Here is a 19923-nt window from a genome sequence, read left to right on the forward strand (position 1 = left end):
GAACGTTGGTACGCAGTTGTAGGACATAATAACAATGCACCATACCAAATTTCGTCAGAAATTTCATGATGTAACACCTTTAAAACCAACGCAGTTCTATACATACTTTTGGCTAAATCTGTTTTTCCGTAGCGTAGCACGTACCTACACATAGTCAACTTTAATAACGGAATTACCATGTTAATATTCGACTCCCCACCTTGAAACTCAGTGCGCAGTTGTAAGACATTATGACAATGCACCATGTCAAATTTTGTTACGCATTTCATGATTGAACAAATTTTATACTAACGCAGTTCCATACCGACTTTTGCGGGAGCGTAGCACGTACCTATGCATACTCAACTTTAATAACGGAATTACCGAGCTAAACATTGAATGCGCAACTTGAAGATTGGTTCACAGGTGTAGGACATTATGACAATGGAACATATCAAATCTCATCACACATTTCATGATGGAACACCTTTAAAACTAACGCAGTTCTATACCAACTTAGCGTGAATCTGTTTGCAGGAGCGTAGCACGTACCTATGCGTGATCAACTTTAGTGATGGAATTACATATGTAGGCCTAATTAAGTTGCAACACTTTTACAATGATTCGTCTTGCTTCCTATAACATCCCACTCGATGCCCTCGTTATTAGGCTGTAATCTCAGCCTGAGCTATGTCTTGAAGCCTACGGGACTCTGCAAATTGTTTCGATTTATTCTGTCCGTTTCAATTTAAGATAAGGAAGCCCATTTCGCTCAATGAATCGATGCCTACGGTACTCTACAAAATTTTCTGATTAATTCTCCCTATGCTTATTAATCATAAGAAAGATGATTTGACACCTAAAGTACGAAATACTTGTTCGCTTGAGCTAAGGCACAGCGCTTGGAGTGGAATTTTACGGGGTATGTGGACTCATTTCGTAGGGCTCTATGCCATAGCAGCATACTTTACGCTCCAATTCGATTCCTACACATTCCATATAATTACTAACAGAACCATTGAGTACCAGCCTTGACCCGACACTACGACGGAGACTATCAAAATATCGAGAGAAGCCCTCTATTCTTTTCTGAAATAATCAAGGTTTTATCAGGACTTCCCTTCATACAAACTCCAGCAGAATCACTAATAACCTCTCAAGTTTACTCAATTTACTTTAATGTGATACTCGTGTACCAAATCCCTATTTTCCGCAAGTATGATAGAGGCTATCGCTCGACACTCAACGATTAGTAATTTTTCTGGAATACAAGTACAATTAGGGATTGAAAAGTAACTGATATAGGTGGTTATGTTTGTAGGATATTTACACTTCTACTTACCGGTTTTTCAGGAGAAACTACCTACTTGTAGGACTTTATATTTCAAAGTAGTTTGAGGTTACGTTTGTATCACCTTGATAAGTGCTATTATCAAAAACTGCTTTTGCTAAACTCTTACACTTTCACTGAACTTCTACACTGAATCTTGTAAAGTAGATTGAAAAAGGAAAACTATTAACATAAGGTAAGTGAGAAGCACGCAAATTTCGATTGCATACAAATGCCACAAACTGCGCTAACTTTCAGAGTTGTTAAGTATAGAAGTACTCGTACTTCTTGAGAATACCCAAGTAGGTTTTTTGCCTATACATGCAGCACATACTCTCGAGTCCTTATGATATTGGAGTACATCAACTTCATGATAGCTAGAGTATTAAACAGTAATAGACCTAGAGTACTAACGTTTTACTTACTCGGAAATGACTACTTCCACCTTATTTTAAAGGATACCTCGTTCGGAGCGAAATTGTATGTGGTTTTGGATGACATCCAAGATGTAGGCTCACTTTGAAGGTTACTTCGTAAAACTCAAATATTGCGCAGTGAGAGTTCGCAAATTCTCGAAGTATTTTTGTTATTTTTATTGCGATAAGTCATTCTGCAGCGCGAAAATGCGTCGTAGGATATTGATGAAACTAGCACCACTCATCAAGACCGCTGAAAACAGTACATTTCAACATTTAGTAGCAGTAAATTTCTAGTAAAGTACAAGACGTGATGATTTCCGAGTGAGTTAAAAAGTAAGTATTGCAGGTATAGTTTACCTGAAAACCGAATACTCTGAAATAGAAGTAGATGCAGTGTAAATAGTTAATCACTTGGTTAAGTTTAGTGCAAGCAGATAAAACCTATACTTGAGTAGTACAAAATGCACGAGTACTTCGCTATCGCCTCCCTCCACGTAATAAGTGACTACGGTTTAAGACTGCTTTTACCGATACTCGTCGGTTTCAGTTTTAGATAGAATTCGGAAACCAAATAATTTCATAAACATAAGCTAATTTAGTGAATTTACTCGAATGTACTATGCCGCGCTGATAAGATTAATTATAATATACTTATCATGTTACAGCGATATTTCTAGCGTAGAAAATCTTTAAAATGTAGTAAGCAGGCCAAATGAAGATATTCGTTGAGCTGAATAAACATAAAAAATACTATAGACTACTTTATCGGTACTTTACAGTTTCAGTTTTAGATAAAATTTGTCCCTTTCACCTATAATTACAACTCCTCGCTATATAAACATGTTTAGAATATATTATTTGCGATGATACGAACCCGGAAAGTACTCAAGTAGCTTTTCGTAGGATATCGATGAAACTGACAACACTCACCAAGACCACTGGTCCACTGAAAAAAGTACATTGTAGCAGTAAAGTCCTACTAAAGTACAAGAAGTAATGATTTCCCAGTTAGTTAAAAAGTAAGTATTGAAGGTATAGTTTGGTCGAAAAAGCGAAACACTCTGAAATAGAAGTAGATGCAGTGTAAATAGGTAAGCACTTCATTAAGTATAGCGCAAGCAGGCCAAACCTATACTTGAGTACTGTAAATGTACAAGTACTTCGCTATGTTCTCCCTCCACGTAAAACGTGACTAGGTTTCAGACTACTTTATCGGTACTCGACAGTTTCAGTTTTAGATAAAATTTGGTAAGACTTTAAATTTTAAAGTAGTTTGCTTACTAAGAGAAGTATATTCTTGTATACACAATAGTGGAGAGAATATGTAAAATGTAGTAAGCAGGCCGATGGGTATTCGTTTAGTTGTATAGGCATAAAAAAACATTCCCGCGCGCGTCTTAGTATTAGGTGGTAGGGTTAGGAAGTGTTTTGTTTAAGAGCGCGCGGGAATGTTTTTTATGCCTATACAACTAAACGAATACCCATCGGCCTGCTTACTACATTTTACATATTCTCTCCACTATTGTGTATACAAGAATATACTTCTTTTAGTAAGCAAACTACTTTAAAATTTAAAGTCTTACCAAATTTTATCTAAAACTGAAACTGTCGAGTACCGATAAAGTAGTCTGAAACCTAGTCACTTTTTACGTGGAGGGAGAACATAGCGAAGTACTTGTACATTTACAGTACTCAAGTATAGGTTTGGCCTGCTTGCGCTATACTTAATGAAGTGCTTACCTATTTACACTGCATCTACTTCTATTTCAGAGTGTTTCGCTTTTTCGACCAAACTATACCTTCAATACTTACTTTTTAACTAACTGGGAAATCATTACTTCTTGTACTTTAGTAGGACTTTACTGCTACAATGTACTTTTTTCAGTGGACCAGTGGTCTTGGTGAGTGTTGTCAGTTTCATCGATATCCTACGAAAAGCTACTTGAGTACTTTCCGGGCTCGTATCATCGCAAATAATATATTCTAAACATGTTTATATAGCGAGGAGTTGTAATTATAGGTGAAAGGGACAAATTTTATCTAAAACTGAAACTGTAAAGTACCGATAAAGTAGTCTATAGTATTTTTTATGTTTATTCAGCTCAACGAATATCTTCATTTGGCCTGCTTACTACATTTTAAAGATTTTCTACGCTAGAAATATCGCTGTAACATGATAAGTATATTATAATTAATCTTATCAGCGCGGCATAGTACATTCGAGTAAATTCACTAAATTAGCTTATGTTTATGAAATTATTTGGTTTCCGAATTCTATCTAAAACTGAAACCGACGAGTATCGGTAAAAGCAGTCTTAAACCGTAGTCACTTATTACGTGGAGGGAGGCGATAGCGAAGTACTCGTGCATTTTGTACTACTCAAGTATAGGTTTTATCTGCTTGCACTAAACTTAACCAAGTGATTAACTATTTACACTGCATCTACTTCTATTTCAGAGTATTCGGTTTTCAGGTAAACTATACCTGCAATACTTACTTTTTAACTCACTCGGAAATCATCACGTCTTGTACTTTACTAGAAATTTACTGCTACTAAATGTTGAAATGTACTGTTTTCAGCGGTCTTGATGAGTGGTGCTAGTTTCATCAATATCCTACGACGCATTTTCGCGCTGCAGAATGACTTATCGCAATAAAAATAACAAAAATACTTCGAGAATTTGCGAACTCTCACTGCGCAATATTTGAGTTTTACGAAGTAACCTTCAAAGTGAGCCTACATCTTGGATGTCATCCAAAACCACATACAATTTCGCTCCGAACGAGGTATCCTTTAAAATAAGGTGGAAGTAGTCATTTCCGAGTAAGTAAAACGTTAGTACTCTAGGTCTATTACTGTTTAATACTCTAGCTATCATGAAGTTGATGTACTCCAATATCATAAGGACTCGAGAGTATGTGCTGCATGTATAGGCAAAAAACCTACTTGGGTATTCTCAAGAAGTACGAGTACTTCTATACTTAACAACTCTGAAAGTTAGCGCAGTTTGTGGCATTTGTATGCAATCGAAATTTGCGTGCTTCTCACTTACCTTATGTTAATAGTTTTCCTTTTCTATCTACTTTACAAGATTCAGTGTAGAAGTTCAGTGAAAGTGTAAGAGTTTAGCAAAAGCAGTTTTTGATAATAGCACTTATCAAGGTGATACAAACGTAACCTCAAATTACTTTGAAATATAAAGTCCTACAAGTAGGTAGTTTCTCCTGAAAAACCGGTAAGTAGAAGTGTAAATATCCTACAAACATAACCACCTATATCAGTTACTTTTCAATCCCTAATTGTACTTGTATTCCAGAAAAATTACGAATTGTTGAGTGTCGAGCGATAGCCTCTATCATACTTGCGGAAAATAGGGATTTGGTACACGAGTATCACATTAAAGTAAATTGAGTAAACTTGAGAGGTTATTAGTGATTCTGCTGGAGTTTGTATGAAGGGAAGTCCTGATAAAACCTTGATTATTTCAGAAAAGAATAGAGGGCTTCTCTCGATATTTTGATAGTCTCCGTCGTACTGTCGGGTCAAGGCTGGTACTCAATGGTTCTGTTAGTAATTATATGGAATGTGTGGGAATCGAATTGGAGCGTAAAGTATGCTGCTATGGCATAGAGCCCTACGAAATGAGTCCACATACCCCGTAAAATTCCACTCCAAGCGCTGTGCCTTAGCTCAAGCGAACAAGTATTTCGTACTTTAGGTGTCAAATCATCTTTCTTATGATTAATAAGCATAGGGAAAATTAATCAGAAAATTTTGTAGAGTACCGTAGGCATCGATTCATTGAGCGAAATGGGCTTCCTTATCTTAAATTGAAACGGACAGAATAAATCGAAACAATTTGCAGAGTCCCGTAGGCTTCAAGACATAGCTCAGGCTGAGATTACAGCCTAATAACGAGGGCATCGAGTGGGATGTTATAGGAAGCAAGACGAATCATTGTAAAAGTGTTGCAACTTAATTAGGCCTACATATGTAATTCCATCACTAAAGTTGATCACGCATAGGTACGTGCTACGCTCCTGCAAACAGATTCACGCTAAGTTGGTATAGAACTGCGTTAGTTTTAAAGGTGTTCCATCATGAAATGTGTGATGAAAATTGATATGTTCCATTGTCATAATGTCCTACACCTGTGAACCAATCTTCAAGTTGCGCATTCAATGTTTAGCTCGGTAATTCCGTTATTAAAGTTGAGTATGCATAGGTACGTGCTACGCTCCCGCAAAAGTCGGTATGGAACTGCGTTAGTATAAAATTTGTTCAATCATGAAATGCGTAACAAAATTTGACATGGTGCATTGTCATAATGTCTTACAACTGCGCACTGAGTTTCAAGGTGGGGAGTCGAATATTAACATGGTAATTCCGTTATTAAAGTTGACTATGTGTAGGTACGTGCTACGCTACGGAAAAACAGATTTAGCCAAAAGTCTGTATAGAACTGCGTTGGTTTTAAAGGTGTTACATCATGAAATTTCTGACGAAATTTGGTATGGTGCATTGTTATTATGTCCTACAACTGCGTACCAACGTTCAAGGTGAGAATCTAATGTTTAGCATGCTAATTCTGTTATTAAAATTGACTATGTATGGGTATATGCTATGTTCACGAAAAACAGATATGCGTAAAAGTCGGTATTCGACGGCGATAGTTTCAAAGGTGTTCCATCATTAGATGTGTGATGAAATTTAGCATGGTGCATTGCCATAATGCCCTACAACTACGTATCAAGTTTAGAGTTGGGATTCGATGTTAAGCATGGTAATTCCGTTATTAAAGTTGGCTATGTATGGGTACGTGCTATACGCTCCCGCAAAACAGATGTACGCAAAATGTCGATGTAGAGCCGCGTTAGTTTTAAAGTTGTTCCATCATGAAATGTGTGATGGGATTTGGTATGGTGCATTTTTATAATGTCCTATAACCGCGTACCAACTTTCAAGGTGGGAATTCAATGTTTAACACGGTAATTCTGCTATTAAAATTGACTATGTATAGGTATATGCTATGTTCACGCAAAACAGATATGCGTAAAAGTCGGTATTCGACTGCGTCAGTTTCAAAGGTGTTCCATCATTAGATGTGTGATGAAATTTAGCATGGTGCATTGCCATAATGTCCTACATCTACGTATCAAGTTTAGAGTTGGGATTCAATGTTAAGCATGGTAATTCCGTTAGTTGACTATGTATAGGTACGTGCTATACGCTCCCGCAAAACAGATGCACGCCAAAAGTCGATGTGGAGCCGCGTTAGTTTTAAAGTTGTTCCATTATGCAATGCGCGAGGAAATTTGGTATGCTGCATAATCACAATGTCCTACAACTACGTACCAAGTTTCAAGGTGAGGAGTCACATATTAGCATGGTAATTCTGTTATTAAAGCTGACTATGTATCTGTACACGCTACCGAAAACAGATTTAGGCAAAAGTTGCTATAGAACTGCGTTAGTTTTAAAGTTGTTCCATCATGAAATGTGTGATGAAATTTGGTATGCTGCATAATCACAATGCCCTGGAGCTCATTTAGATACGTTTTTAATGTAGTTACACATTCTAGTTGTTTTGATGTAAGGAAAAAATCATTCGATAACTCGATACAACTAGTTAACACGCGTTGATGTAACTTTCCTCATTTGTATGCATAGCCTACGCGAAATTGGTTACCGAATTTTTCGATTTTATTTATATTCCTTATTTTATTTAAAACTGTAACTGTTAAGTACTACTTAAAGTGTTATAAAATGTGAAAAAGTGTACAAGTAGAATTGTTATTATGTCATGAATAAGTAGTTTAAGTAAAATTTCATTCGGGGACGCCCAAATGTTTTATTTTGTTTCGCAATACATAAGTCTGTCTTGCATTTAGTTACCAGCTCTGAAAGCAAGCAAAGTTTGTGGTGTTTGGGCAACATCGAAATTTTTACACTTCACGCTTATCCTATGTCAAAAACATAAGTTAGTTAACAATATTTCGTGTCATGGGTATGAATAATTTTTAGAAAACCTAAATATGCCGCATCCAAACTTCGTAAATTTTTTCGATTACTTTTTTTCGTTTCTATCTACTTTAAAAGACTCAGTGTGGAAGTTTCGAAACTTGCATGAATTGCAAGCTACATAATACAACTAGTTAACACGCGCTGATGTAACTCTCCTCATTTGTATGCATAGCCTACGTGAAATTGGTTACCGAATTTTTTGATTACTTTATATTCCGAATTTTAATTAAAACTGAAACTATTAAATACTACTAAAGTGTTATAAAATGTGAAAAAGTGTACAAGTAGTTATTATTATGTCATGAATAAGTAGTTTAAATTCGTACGATTTTTCTTGTTGCGTTCCGGGATAAAATGTAATTTTTCGCTCTTTTCTCTATTTTTTAATTTTTAATAAAATAAGTATTCATTTTACAAAAAACGTCGTAATTTGACTTTTGAAAATGGAAAATGCGTGAACTCGACTAACTTTTTACGTAGTTCGAAATCGCTACTTCTATGCATTAATTCAAAGTATTTGTCAGTCATCGTAACACCGCTCATATTGCGCGCTATCTATTTATTTCACTGATAACGAATTACTCCTGCTTTTATCAGAGGATACTTTTCTAGGGTTTGCTCACTAACAGTACTTAGTTTAGATTAATAAAAGTATAGTGATTGAAAATAGATCACTGGATTATAGTTTACAGAAAACTCCACAATTCTATGTGACGTCCTTGCATACCAACAACCTTCGAACTATTAGCCGCCTCATAAACACTTGAGTAGACCTACATTTGATGCGTGTGGGGAAAACATGGTTAAATTTTCATATGCATTTAGTTTCCAACTCTGAAAGCAAGCTTAGTCTATGATCATTCGCGTACCATTAGTATTCATTTTACAAAAACGTCGTGTAAAGGTAAAGTACTTGTACATTTCGGAGTACTCAAGTATCAGTTTTGTCAGCTTATTATATGCTCAGTATATTATTCGTCACGAATTGTGGAGCATTTATGTGGGTGCTCCAGGGTGCTCTTCATTGAGTGTTCGTGGTGGGTGATAAGTTTAATTTGCAAAATTAGTGTGTTCAAATCAGGCCTGTCGCCAACATAGTGATGTCGCATTAGCCCTAAATACACATAATAGAATATAAAGGAAAAGTATCATCTAACGTATAATGAATGTTATCTATTTCTCGGAAGCAAGTTATTATCAAAACATAGTGGTTAAAATTATCGCAGAGCAATACCGATTTTGCGTAAATTCCGTTATGCGTCTCACTACGTTACTAGGGATTATGTAGTTAGTTAAGGAATTAGGAGTCCTATCTTCCCAATCGGTATGGAACAACATCAAAATCGTCACAAAGCAATATCGACTTTTGCGTGAATTCTGTTATGCGTTTTACTACGGTAGTATGCGCACCTGCTTACAGGTGTCCAGACTGGACTTTCTACTATATTCGCTCCTAACATTATATCAGCACCCGACGCAGCTTACATTATTACGTTATAAGACGCCGGCTGCGTTTCACTGTCGGTTTAATCACCCTTATTCTAGTGACATGAAAAGGACTGAATCGTATGAAATGTGGTCACTACAAGAATCGAGCGAAAGCGCTGTTTCAATCCGTCTTGCATCGGTCACGATTAGTTTTACTTTTCAACTAACTTGTTGTCTGTCGTTATATTCATTAGACTCGCTTTCATGCGGCTAATTTGGCCCTATCATTATAACGTCGGGGATCGCGTACCCGCGGCGAAGGTGTTCGTGTTGATCGTGCGAAATGTGCGTAAAATCTTAATATATTATCATAAAACCCGCGCCTAGTTCAACGTTGATGAGTGTTATCTGAGAGGTCATATTAGCCGCGAAAATACAAAGTCCTAAATACACATAATAGAATATCCGGCGAATATAGTCTTGTATAGACATCATAGTTTTCGAAATTTATGTATGCTCTTTTTTCGAAATAAAATGAACTCGTACACTATACAATGCTATTTCAATGAGACTGAGTAAAGTGTTAGAAGATATGAAAAGGGTCGTATGAAATGCGGTGACTACAGGGATCGAGCCTACAACCTAGAGAAAGATAGTTGGCTGATTCCTCTGTGATGACGTTATGAAATCTAGTTCAACGATTAGTGTAGCGAGAATTCTTATTCTCAAAAAACAACTTAGTACACATAATCATGATTATGTGGCAATGGGCGTTATATAGGCGGATGATGTGGCAATGGCCGCGGCTGATGACGTAGCAGATGATGTGGCAATGGGCGGATGATGTGGCAGGGGGCGTCCCATAGGTGCGGCAATGGGTAGATGATGTGGCAATGTAGGCGTGGCAATTAAGCCGACGTGGCCTTCTAGGATTGGTCTGCGTATAACCCAGATACCCTCACTACTTAAAATGCCTTCAATTAAATCTGAACGTGAAGTAGGGGAGATGTGGGACCGATGGATCAAAAATTGGAAAATGATCGCTGGCCCCCAAATGTTCAGCCGAAAACAGCAGATCTTTTGCTGGCTCAGCACTTTGATACAAGCTCTACATATCGCGCACACATACATGAATATCCGTCTTTTCAAAAAATATTTCTGAGTGTTCAAAATTTGTTGCTCGAACGTGTCATCGGTCCCCACCCGGTGGGTCCAATGGCACACGACCCGGGGACCTATGAGACATACTCTCAAAAACTCAGATGTGACAACTTTTCTCTTCTGTGTATTATATTCTAAGCTACAGCGAGCCAAATAAGAAAGTTTGGTTGCCACCGTCGAAAAGTAGAATTAATAATACCTCAAATGTTGCCATAAAATCACGCTTCGATTTAGGCTCGACCTGATAAATTTGAGGGTACATACATATTTTCCGAAAATCGACATTGTGACTTCCAAATACCTCGTTATAGCGATAAAACATCATATGCAATTATTACATAAAGATTTTCTGTACGCAGGCATGTGTCAGTTGTTGCATGATTAGTATGCTTGATTATTTTCCTTGATTTGGCTACTGTATCATCGGTCCCCACCCTACGAATTTTATGCATGAATTGAAAAAATTCCGCTCTAGGAAGGTATTGAATAAAATAATATGTGCCATTATATAGCCTGATACAAGCCCTACACTTCACATTAAAAATGATTACTGGTTTGTTCGTGTTAAAGGCTACAAAGAAAAATGTATGCGTCGATCAAAATTTAGTTTACACCCCCCAAAACAAAAAACAGCGGTCAGAGACCCCATAGCTCGCGCACGTCGAAATTTTTTGTATGTGAGGAAAGATGTTGCCAGCATGCAATTGTAGACAAGCTCACGGAATGTAATCATTGGATTATCATAGAGAATTTTACAAGTATTTTCAGTCCCAGTGATCCATCGGTACCACATCTCCCCTATATATCTAGTGAAGTATATATCTTTGATTTCGTGAATCACAAATATGCATAATAATGATTTTTTTTTTTGCAACACATCAAAACGTATTACCTGCGAGTGAAATGGACTTCTTTATTTTACTTCACGCTCTCTGCTCAGATTTCGCTACGGTGCCAGGCATTTATTTTGTTTTCTTCGTAACAATGGTAACTCATTCTTGGCGAAGTCGAGAATTGTCGGGTCATTTGGATTATCATTTCTGATGAACTCTTTTGAGAGATCAACATGACGTTTTTTTATAATAGCAGAGTGCACGGAGTCACTATTGGCATATAATGGAACGATGAACACAACCATTTCCGGAAAAAGTTGTCAAAGATGGAATGTCGACAAACCTCACAAACCAAAACACCGACCCGTCGATACATCTGATCACAACTACTGCAGGTATATTCGAATATCCTGCTTTGCGTTATTTATGATGCCTCAGATGTTTTACATCCCCTTTTTGACTTTGTAGAAATCCAGACAACGACTCGACGGGGCCATGGTGCTACACAACTGATCTGTACACAAGATGGGAGTACTGTGATATTATACTTTGCGGTCAGTATAGATAGGCTACTCTGGATGCTTAAAAAAACATGTATCCAAGTTATTTGCTTGTGCTGGGCATAACTATTCGACGATGGGCTACTCGCATCCTAACATAGCACTGATTTTAATAATTCCAGTCGATCAGTGAGAGTCCAAATGATACGCTTTTCCGTCTACAAATTATTTTGTCAAAGAGAATTATCTTTTCGATCGTAAAAGCCATGAATCATGACCATATTACAGCATCCAAAACATGGGACACAAGGCTACACAATGTTCAAAGAAACGTATTTCTAGTGATCAACCCGCGGTAATTACCACTTTAAATCTATAGATATAGTAAGTCATTTTGTGTGGGACGTCATAATAATCCGCATTAAAATTTTCGATTCGTAGCCCAATCATAGGCTGGTGCCCACACTATTTCAAGTGTCGCTTTATTTCATGTGTAAACTGTGTTTTCAATGTACAGCACCTGCTTTTAATGGGATCATGCAGAAATCGAACTGTCGTTTTAGAGTTGAAATAGGTTTACATCATAACTGAAACTAACGAAATCTGTTGTGTTATATATTAGCGATCGATATTCGTCTCAGTACGAGGGTGGGATAAGTCGGCGACATATTTTGAAACTGAAATCGTAAAGTTTGAAAATCCGAGAACTTCAACAATTTCAAATTCAAGATTTCGTAGAGAAGACAAAGAAAATGCGAGGGTTACAAAATCACATCATTCCCGGATGCATGAATGATAAATCCTTTCAATGTTGGTCAAAACATTGAAAATTTCAACGATTGGGTCTTACATAAGTCTAGCGTCGTATAGTTTAATTCCGTGCCTCCACTAGGGACATGTTTAATGAATTATCATGTGTCTTCAAAGAAGGGCTATAGCCAGGCCGTGTTATTTTTGGCATTTCAGGAGCCAGATGCCAAAACTGCCAAAAATAAAAATTTGAAAATGCCAAAAATAAGCAATTTTTGGCATATGCCAAAAATAACACGGCCTGACAAATAGTGTATTTCGTTCATGGTGTTGTGTTAACAGGGCCGCGTTACAACCGAGAAGAGCGTTTGTGAAAGGCAGGTTTCTTAATCTGGGTCCAGCCCACCCATTAGGGGTGAAAACATGGTGTCCTAAATGGTGTGGGCACTGCGAGATTGAACGGCTGACTGCATTTGGTTTACGTCATACTTTCCATTTGTCCAAAGGCAATTTTACGACCATTTTTGATCGGCTTGTCGAGCGCTAAATTTAATTAAACGGGTATCAATGAGAAGCTTCCGCAGTACTGATTATTAAAACATAAATTATATTCTGCTCATGGAACTGGAACCCCAAAATCAATCACGATTTTTGCATTGTGATGGAGCTGAACAGTGTGACGCAACAAACTGTCTGGCTATTTCTGAGCTGCATAGTCTCGTTTTGCCAGACAGTCTTGTTGCGTCAATGTTCTTAAACAAGCTAACCGTCCCAGGACTCTTCCATGCGAGTTGGTAATATTAAAGCCACCTTAAGTGACAAAAGTCCTCCGAAAATATATCGGTAGACTGAAGGAGAAATGATAGTCGGGCTACTACATAAAATGTGTTGAGATAGACAACACAGGAAACTCCTAGAAAAGGATCGGGAAGAAAATTCTTTCCGAGACGAGATCGATGGCACTGGCGAAGTGATCTCTTTTCATGATGCATGGAAGCCAGTTCGGCCCTCCAAAGATTTTGAAGCTCTGAAAACCTTTTTCTGGATGACTGGCAACATTCTTTCCCTCAGCGGCTGCTGTTGAAGCCGATATTTCCCAGATTCGCTGGGCGAGAAATGAATTTAGGAGAAACTTAGCTGACCTGAGTTTGGAAGCACTGCTATAGTGCAAACGATTTAAGTCTATTCAACAGCTGTAAAAATCAGCATGTTTGTTAGGCTTTTCTTTCTTTCTTTTGCTTATTGGCACCGATTACGATGGATACTGCACATTTTGTGGTTTTGTTTGATATTATTAACCTATGAAATCGTTGGGTTTTTTCATCTTCTTATTGTTTGTTGGCACTGATTATACGTGGATGCTGCACATTATGGGGTGTCTTTTGACAAACTAGCCCAAATAAAGCGTTTTTGTGACTAATTCGAGGCTGAAACTATCTATTTAGAGGTCGATGCCAAAACTGCCAAAAATAAAAATCGAAAAATGCCAAAAATAAGTTATTTTTGGCAGTTTTGGCATATGCCAAAAATAACACGGCCTGGCTATAGCTGTCCTGTTCTATATGTATTAGGATGTCACATCTCTGGAATTTTTATAGCCGATATGATTCCAAAGTCGACAGATCGCAATAATGTGAGTAATAGCTGCATGGGATTGATAATGGGTGATATGGCTTATTCCGTCGCGACTTTATGTTGTAGGATGAAGCCCCAGCGAGGTCTATAAATGTACCTCTAGCCTTGTCAAGACTAATGCCTATACTACAACAGACTTAACACACTATCCGTCCACCCATTTCATCGCTTATGATAAATATGATTTTGATTGAAGACCTCGAAAATACTACACGACTGGCCACAAGCGCATCACCAACCACGCACCAGGATGACGGCCGATACGGGACAACGGCTGAATTGATTTTTCCGACCACGATTTCGAGTGTAACAGGTGAAAAGTATAGCCAAATTGTTTCGCTGAGTGGATGCGATGTATAGCCGCTAGGGACTTTTTTACTTGTAAGATGCCATGCTTACACTTATTCTGGGCAATATTGCACCTATATTCACCTGGTTCCGGTATCTCCCGTATAGCGGTTGACATATTCTGACTTTTATGAAATAACAGAGTGCACGGAGTCACTATTAACATACAATGGAACGATGAACACCACAATCTCCGGAAAAACTTGTCAAAGGTGGAATGTCGACAACCCTCACAAACCAAAGCACCGACCCGTCGATATATCTGATCACAACTATTGCAGGTATTGGAATATCTTGCCTTGCAATATTTATGATCCATCAAATGTTTTACTTCCGATTCGTGACTTTGTAGAAATGCAGACAACGATCCGACGGGGCCATGGTGCTACACAACTGATCAGTATACAAGATGGGAGTACTGTAACATTATACTTTGCGGTCAGTACAGGCTATACGCTAGTATGATATGTGTGAAGCATATCTATCTAAGCTATTTACTAGGGCTATGTTGATTTTCTGCAGATACACACTATTTGCAAAGCTAATCAAAGTAGTCATCGTCGGTGCTCAAGTAGAAGTAGAGGTAACTTCGTAAATTTATGTTCAAATACAAAACTAAAAAGGTAAGTTAAAATGGCATCGTTTTGCCTAAAAAGCTGAAAACATTGAAGAAGAAGTATATTTCCAAAGCGTACCGACTTGAGTCCGTAGCGTGAGAAGGCAAAAAGTCGCTTTGGAAAGTAGAAGTACCTCTTTACTGACCACCAGTACTATATTTAGAGGATTTATTTCAAATGCTGCTTCATTTCGTAGGCATTATACCAGCATGTTTTCCGTGTACTGGGAAGAAATTGGTATAAGGCTTGACGCGATGATGTGAATGCGGACCGGGTTTTCGAATTTTAAGTCGGAGCGTGCAGGGTTCAAACTCTCCAATGATAAATATTTATGGTAATGGTAAAGACGTACGAGAATTTAATGGTTTGGGTTCAACCATTAACCTCCTGATCGCGACAGACTTTTGAAACTTATATTATCACCGCACGCAGAACCGGGGAACGAAACTACCACACTACCTTACCGGACAGCTTCAGAATCACTACACGCACCCTACACCGAGGCGAAAGTTCACACATCATTTCCCACAGGCCAGAGGTCAACAGAGAGAGGTGAAATGGATTTAACATGAAGAAAGTAAATAGGTTAAATAGACAGTAAAATCACGATTCAGAAAGTGAAATTTCAGCATACAATAACGTTTCCCGTGTCTAGTTGCTGTACGACCAACCCAGGATTGTTATGACTCGGACAATGACTGGAATATGGAAAATGACTCGACTCGACTTGAGTCACTTTGTGTATTCGCCCCACTGGTACCCGAGTCATGTTACTCGAGATAAGAAAGAAAACACCTCGTGAACCACAAGTTGGAGGTCCCCGCTATGTAGCTGGACAAGCTGTATGTCGCTAATATGAAGTAAACAATGGGCTGTGGAGTTCACCTGGAAAAAAAACATAATGTAGTCAGGCGCGGCTGTACAACAGTAAACCATCGAATCGCTGTTGAATCGCCATCCATCAAATAAATATAAACGAAATTATATACTGCCTGTATATAATTACCTGAACGATTAGCATATTCGCCATGGCATCGCTCCCTTGGCATATTACTTTCCGTTGTCGTTCTGTACGTTGTTCGCCCCTATCAAAACCACCGAGACCCATTGCTTTATGCTTTCGTATTCGCTTCACACAGAACCGGCAGTGCCCGAAACCACCGCACAACCGTATCGAACAGCGTCAGGAACATCATACTCATCTCAATCGGAAGCGAAACCTCAGACAACTTTAGCTCCTGTCCGTACGTCAAGTGGAAAAGGTGAAATAGATGTCTTATAAATGTGAATAAAATTGGATTTTAGTGTGATATGATAGCGACAATCAAAGCGCGGTAAAATTCGTTTACAGCAAACAATAACATCGTCCTTGCGCCTGCTGGTGGTAAGTAGGGTGATTTTTTTATAAAAACGGAAGATTTTGACCTAAAAATTCAAAATTTTGACATTTTTTGACCTTAAATAACTTAATTTTGACCTAACGTATGCAAATTAGATGTTTTGCACATAATGTTAGAATTTTACTACTTATCTTCATTTTTGGTTGGAGCTGTCTGTACTTACGAGGTAGTTTGGCGTAAAAAAACTTTTTTGTCTAAAAAACTGACAAATTTTTTCATGAAAATACTTGATTTCAACGAAATCTGGCCCTATGAAGAATTCCAGTAGTTACATCACGTGTCATGGTAGAAATAATTAAAATTTGTTGTAGTGCAACGAAAGCTACTTTTCTACATTCTCGGGCAGAAAGAGCCTGTCCTTACTAAGTAGCTTGCCAAGGATGGACAAAGAACGTTCAGCAACAGCAGTTGTTGGCTGACAACACTGTAGTTGTGCGTACACTGCTGGTGACACACCGTGTTGCTTTATTCTGACAATGGTGTCTACATCACAATTTTTGGTCATATTCTTCTTGATACAAGAACCATGCAATGACCACGCGGTCTTGCTTCAGTTAGGATATTGCGGTACGTCGAGCATAACACCATGTCAACCTATTTGTTTCATTTGAATGTTTATGATGCACAATGAGCAGACAATGGACCGTCAACAACGGTAGGCCTATAAAGTAGGCCCTAGGCTACAAGCTGTAAAATGACAAATGATAGTTTCACCGACAGGGCAAAATCTACGATACAAATGAAATGCAGGTTGTAAAAAAATCGACTTTGTTTACGAATTTGACAATTTTTGACCTAACGAACAATTTTAACAACATTTTGACTTTTTTGACATGTCAAAAAATCGCCCTATAGTGATAAGGTCTGCAGCGAAAAATGGGAAATATGGCGGTAAATATCATCCCTTTACACCACATACATGTACGATTCACCTTTATGGTACATGGTGGACTGTAACCAGAGGTGGTCAGTAACGAAGTACTTCTACTTTTTGGAAGTACTCAAGTAGTTCCCCTCTACTTCTGGTACTTACTCAAGTAGATCTGATTTTCTCTACTTCTACTTCTACTTCGTAATATTTTGTGATCTACCTACTTGCTTTTCGCTATTTTAAGTTTGTCAAGTAGAAGTAGTTTAATCCCCCAATACGAAAGACAGCCTGAGAAATTTCGGGGCTGTTTTCACGGAGTACCAACATTTAATATTCATAAAAGTCAAGTAAAGCCCAGAAATTTTGCTGCGCTTTGCGCACAGTAGTTATAGAGCAGGGGCGGGCAACATACGGCCCGCGAAGGGATTTTCTCCGGCCCGCGGACAGTTTTCCGTCTTGCATGATAATGTAGCCCGCGGCCCCAGTCTGCCGAGACTCCCCACTATACTTGTTTCCTACGTCAAATTTTAGTGACTGAGTGGAGTGGAGCTTACGCGGAAATTCGTCGAAGCGAGAAGACTTGCATTATCGGCATTTACGATGCACTCAACCCTAATGTCGTCTGTGGTAATCATGATTTTTGTCGACTACAATGGTCATTTACACCAGGCTGATATTTCTTATTTTTGATTCCGTAACCGCCGACTTGTAGCACGGCACACTGCTAGGCTTTTTGCACCGCATATGCCAGGGGTTGCCTACTCAAAACGGGTCGCAGGCCACCTTTCAAATTTCGTAGAGGACGCGGGCCGCATGAATTCAATATCGAGATTAATGACGCCACACAGTTGAACAACGACGCTATCGCGTCACCTACTCAACCCTAATGAATTGATATCTAGGTAAATTAGGGTTACCAGGCTTATCGAACGCCTTGAAATCTTAATTAGGGATTGCACCGTGTGTTGATTGATCAGATAGAAGCAGACATGGCGGCGCCTGTATGACAATGTTATTCTCAAATACACATTGTCTTCGCCATCAGGGGCGAGAATTGGCTTTGAAGTGACATTGCTGTCGTTAAAATACGATTTATTCCTTGTATATATGTGGATAAATGGACGAATAATGTATCGATTCAGCAATCCGGCCCGCCAAGTAGCCTACTCAATTTTCCTAAATCCGGCCCGCCGACTGGAGAAGTTGCCCGCCCCTGTTATAGAGTGACAAATATGTTTTCACGAACGAATTAGTGAATATAATTTCATCATCATTGGTTTATTAGCAATTTATCAGTTCAATACACCACAAAAAAATGCGATACAATGAAAAGAAAGGAAGATGTCGAAGCGACTAGGAATTGTCTACGGAATCAGACACCCACCTTGGCCTAGGCCAGTGGTTCCCAACCTTTTTCATTTCGTGCCTCCCTTGGCCGAAATTTAAGCCAAAATTCCCCCTTAGGATAAATCTGCCCGAAGATTAAAAAGGTCATTTTCACTGCGCAAACACCTGTTGACTGAGAGAATAAGACGGGAAATACCGAGTGTTTGTTCCTAACAGTGCTATAATACCACTTTGTAGACCTCCAAATATAATGGTCTTGGTCCCAATCAAACAAATTCTGGAAGGTTTGACTCAACAGACCCCCACACTTTTATTTGTGTTTTCGGCTTACCATGCACCAATCGCTAATAAACTGTTGTGAAAAATCAGTATGCATAAATTTACTGGTCTCGCGATTTTTTTCTCAAGTTTGCGTATGCATTTGGCCAATAATATGGGTACTTTCATATGTAGGAGGGTTGACCAGACTCGAGTCGGACTCTTGAGTCATCATTTTCTGACGACTCGACTTGACTCGAGTCGTTTTCTCAAAATACGGAAACGACTCGACTCGAGAAAATCTGGGTATTGACTCGACTTGGACTCGAGTCATTGCGCATTGACTTGAAAATATAAGATAAATACTTTCACTAGAGGCCTTGTTGTGATAGATTCGGCACGACATTTTCTCGCTTAGGATATATTTGATTGAGAAGCCGTCGCTGACCTACAAAATTGTCTTGCGAACTGCAGCACATCTGAACTAGTTTTAAAAAAGGGGGGAATTTGTATGTGAAAAAGAGATTTCAAATAGCATTTGAACATACTTTCAGCAAACAAAAAACAGCCATAAGGAACATACGTTCGGATATAACTGGTTGACTACATGACAGTTCTGACATGAACAATTTGGGAAATCCGTTACAATTCTAAAGTGGAATTCCTCCCTAAAAATTGCAAAATTCCCCCAAGGGGGGAATTCCTCCCTGGTTGGGAACCACTAGCCTAGGCGAGGTAAAGATGAGGCATGCACACTGAATGAAAGTGAAGAAGATAGTATAGAAAAAGGAAGCGGCAAGAAATAGGGCGGCATGTCGTGGGAAGCGAGATCGATAGGTCAGTCGTGGTCCGGTAATCTTGAGGATGGACTGTATTTATATCGTAGTAATTGCTTGTATTTCGACTTGAATGTGGACATGCTCGTCGACTGCCGGATGGCCGGCGGGTACCGGGTTGCTAATGGTTCCGCTCACACCGCATTGTCGCCCATATCCAATATTTCATCACAGTAAATATGGCC

General features: G+C 38.6%; 2 protein-coding genes and 1 long non-coding RNA gene across 20 annotated transcripts in view; 2 read left to right on the top strand and 1 right to left on the bottom strand.

Annotated features, from left to right (window-relative positions):
- Window positions 1-19923, top strand: part of LOC145453991 (uncharacterized) — an 88401-nt gene that overhangs the window by 66965 nt on the left and 1513 nt on the right. For 5 of the 11 annotated variants that reach the window (XM_080331957.1, XM_080331961.1, XM_080331951.1 and 2 more), the window contains 7 exons: window positions 11430-11571; window positions 11645-11730; window positions 14258-14374; window positions 14552-14690; window positions 14762-14847; window positions 15459-15578; window positions 16166-16288. In XM_080331957.1, the coding sequence (XP_080188083.1) occupies window positions 11430-11571; window positions 11645-11730; window positions 14258-14374; window positions 14552-14690; window positions 14762-14847; window positions 15459-15578; window positions 16166-16288 (813 nt within the window). The remainder of the gene's footprint in view (window positions 1-11429; window positions 11572-11644; window positions 11731-14257; window positions 14375-14551; window positions 14691-14761; window positions 14848-15458; window positions 15579-16165; window positions 16289-19923) is intronic. The other 6 variants (XM_080331959.1, XM_080331952.1, XM_080331953.1 and 3 more) reach the window with 5 other exon arrangements.
- The window catches only part of LOC145453993 (uncharacterized), a 91468-nt gene that overhangs the window by 22578 nt on the left and 48967 nt on the right, over window positions 1-19923 (top strand). The window lies entirely within an intron of this gene.
- On the bottom strand, window positions 14546-16172 carry LOC145454000 (uncharacterized). Its single transcript, XR_013920006.1, has 2 exons — window positions 16033-16172; window positions 14546-15911 (listed from the first exon to the last, which is right to left on the bottom strand). It is a non-coding gene; the product is annotated as an uncharacterized LOC145454000 (long non-coding RNA).

The sequence above is a fragment of the Botryllus schlosseri genome, chromosome 13, assembly GCF_051294905.1.
Source record: "Botryllus schlosseri isolate E-star chromosome 13, Bs_hap1, whole genome shotgun sequence".
NCBI lineage: Eukaryota > Metazoa > Chordata > Ascidiacea > Stolidobranchia > Styelidae > Botryllus > Botryllus schlosseri.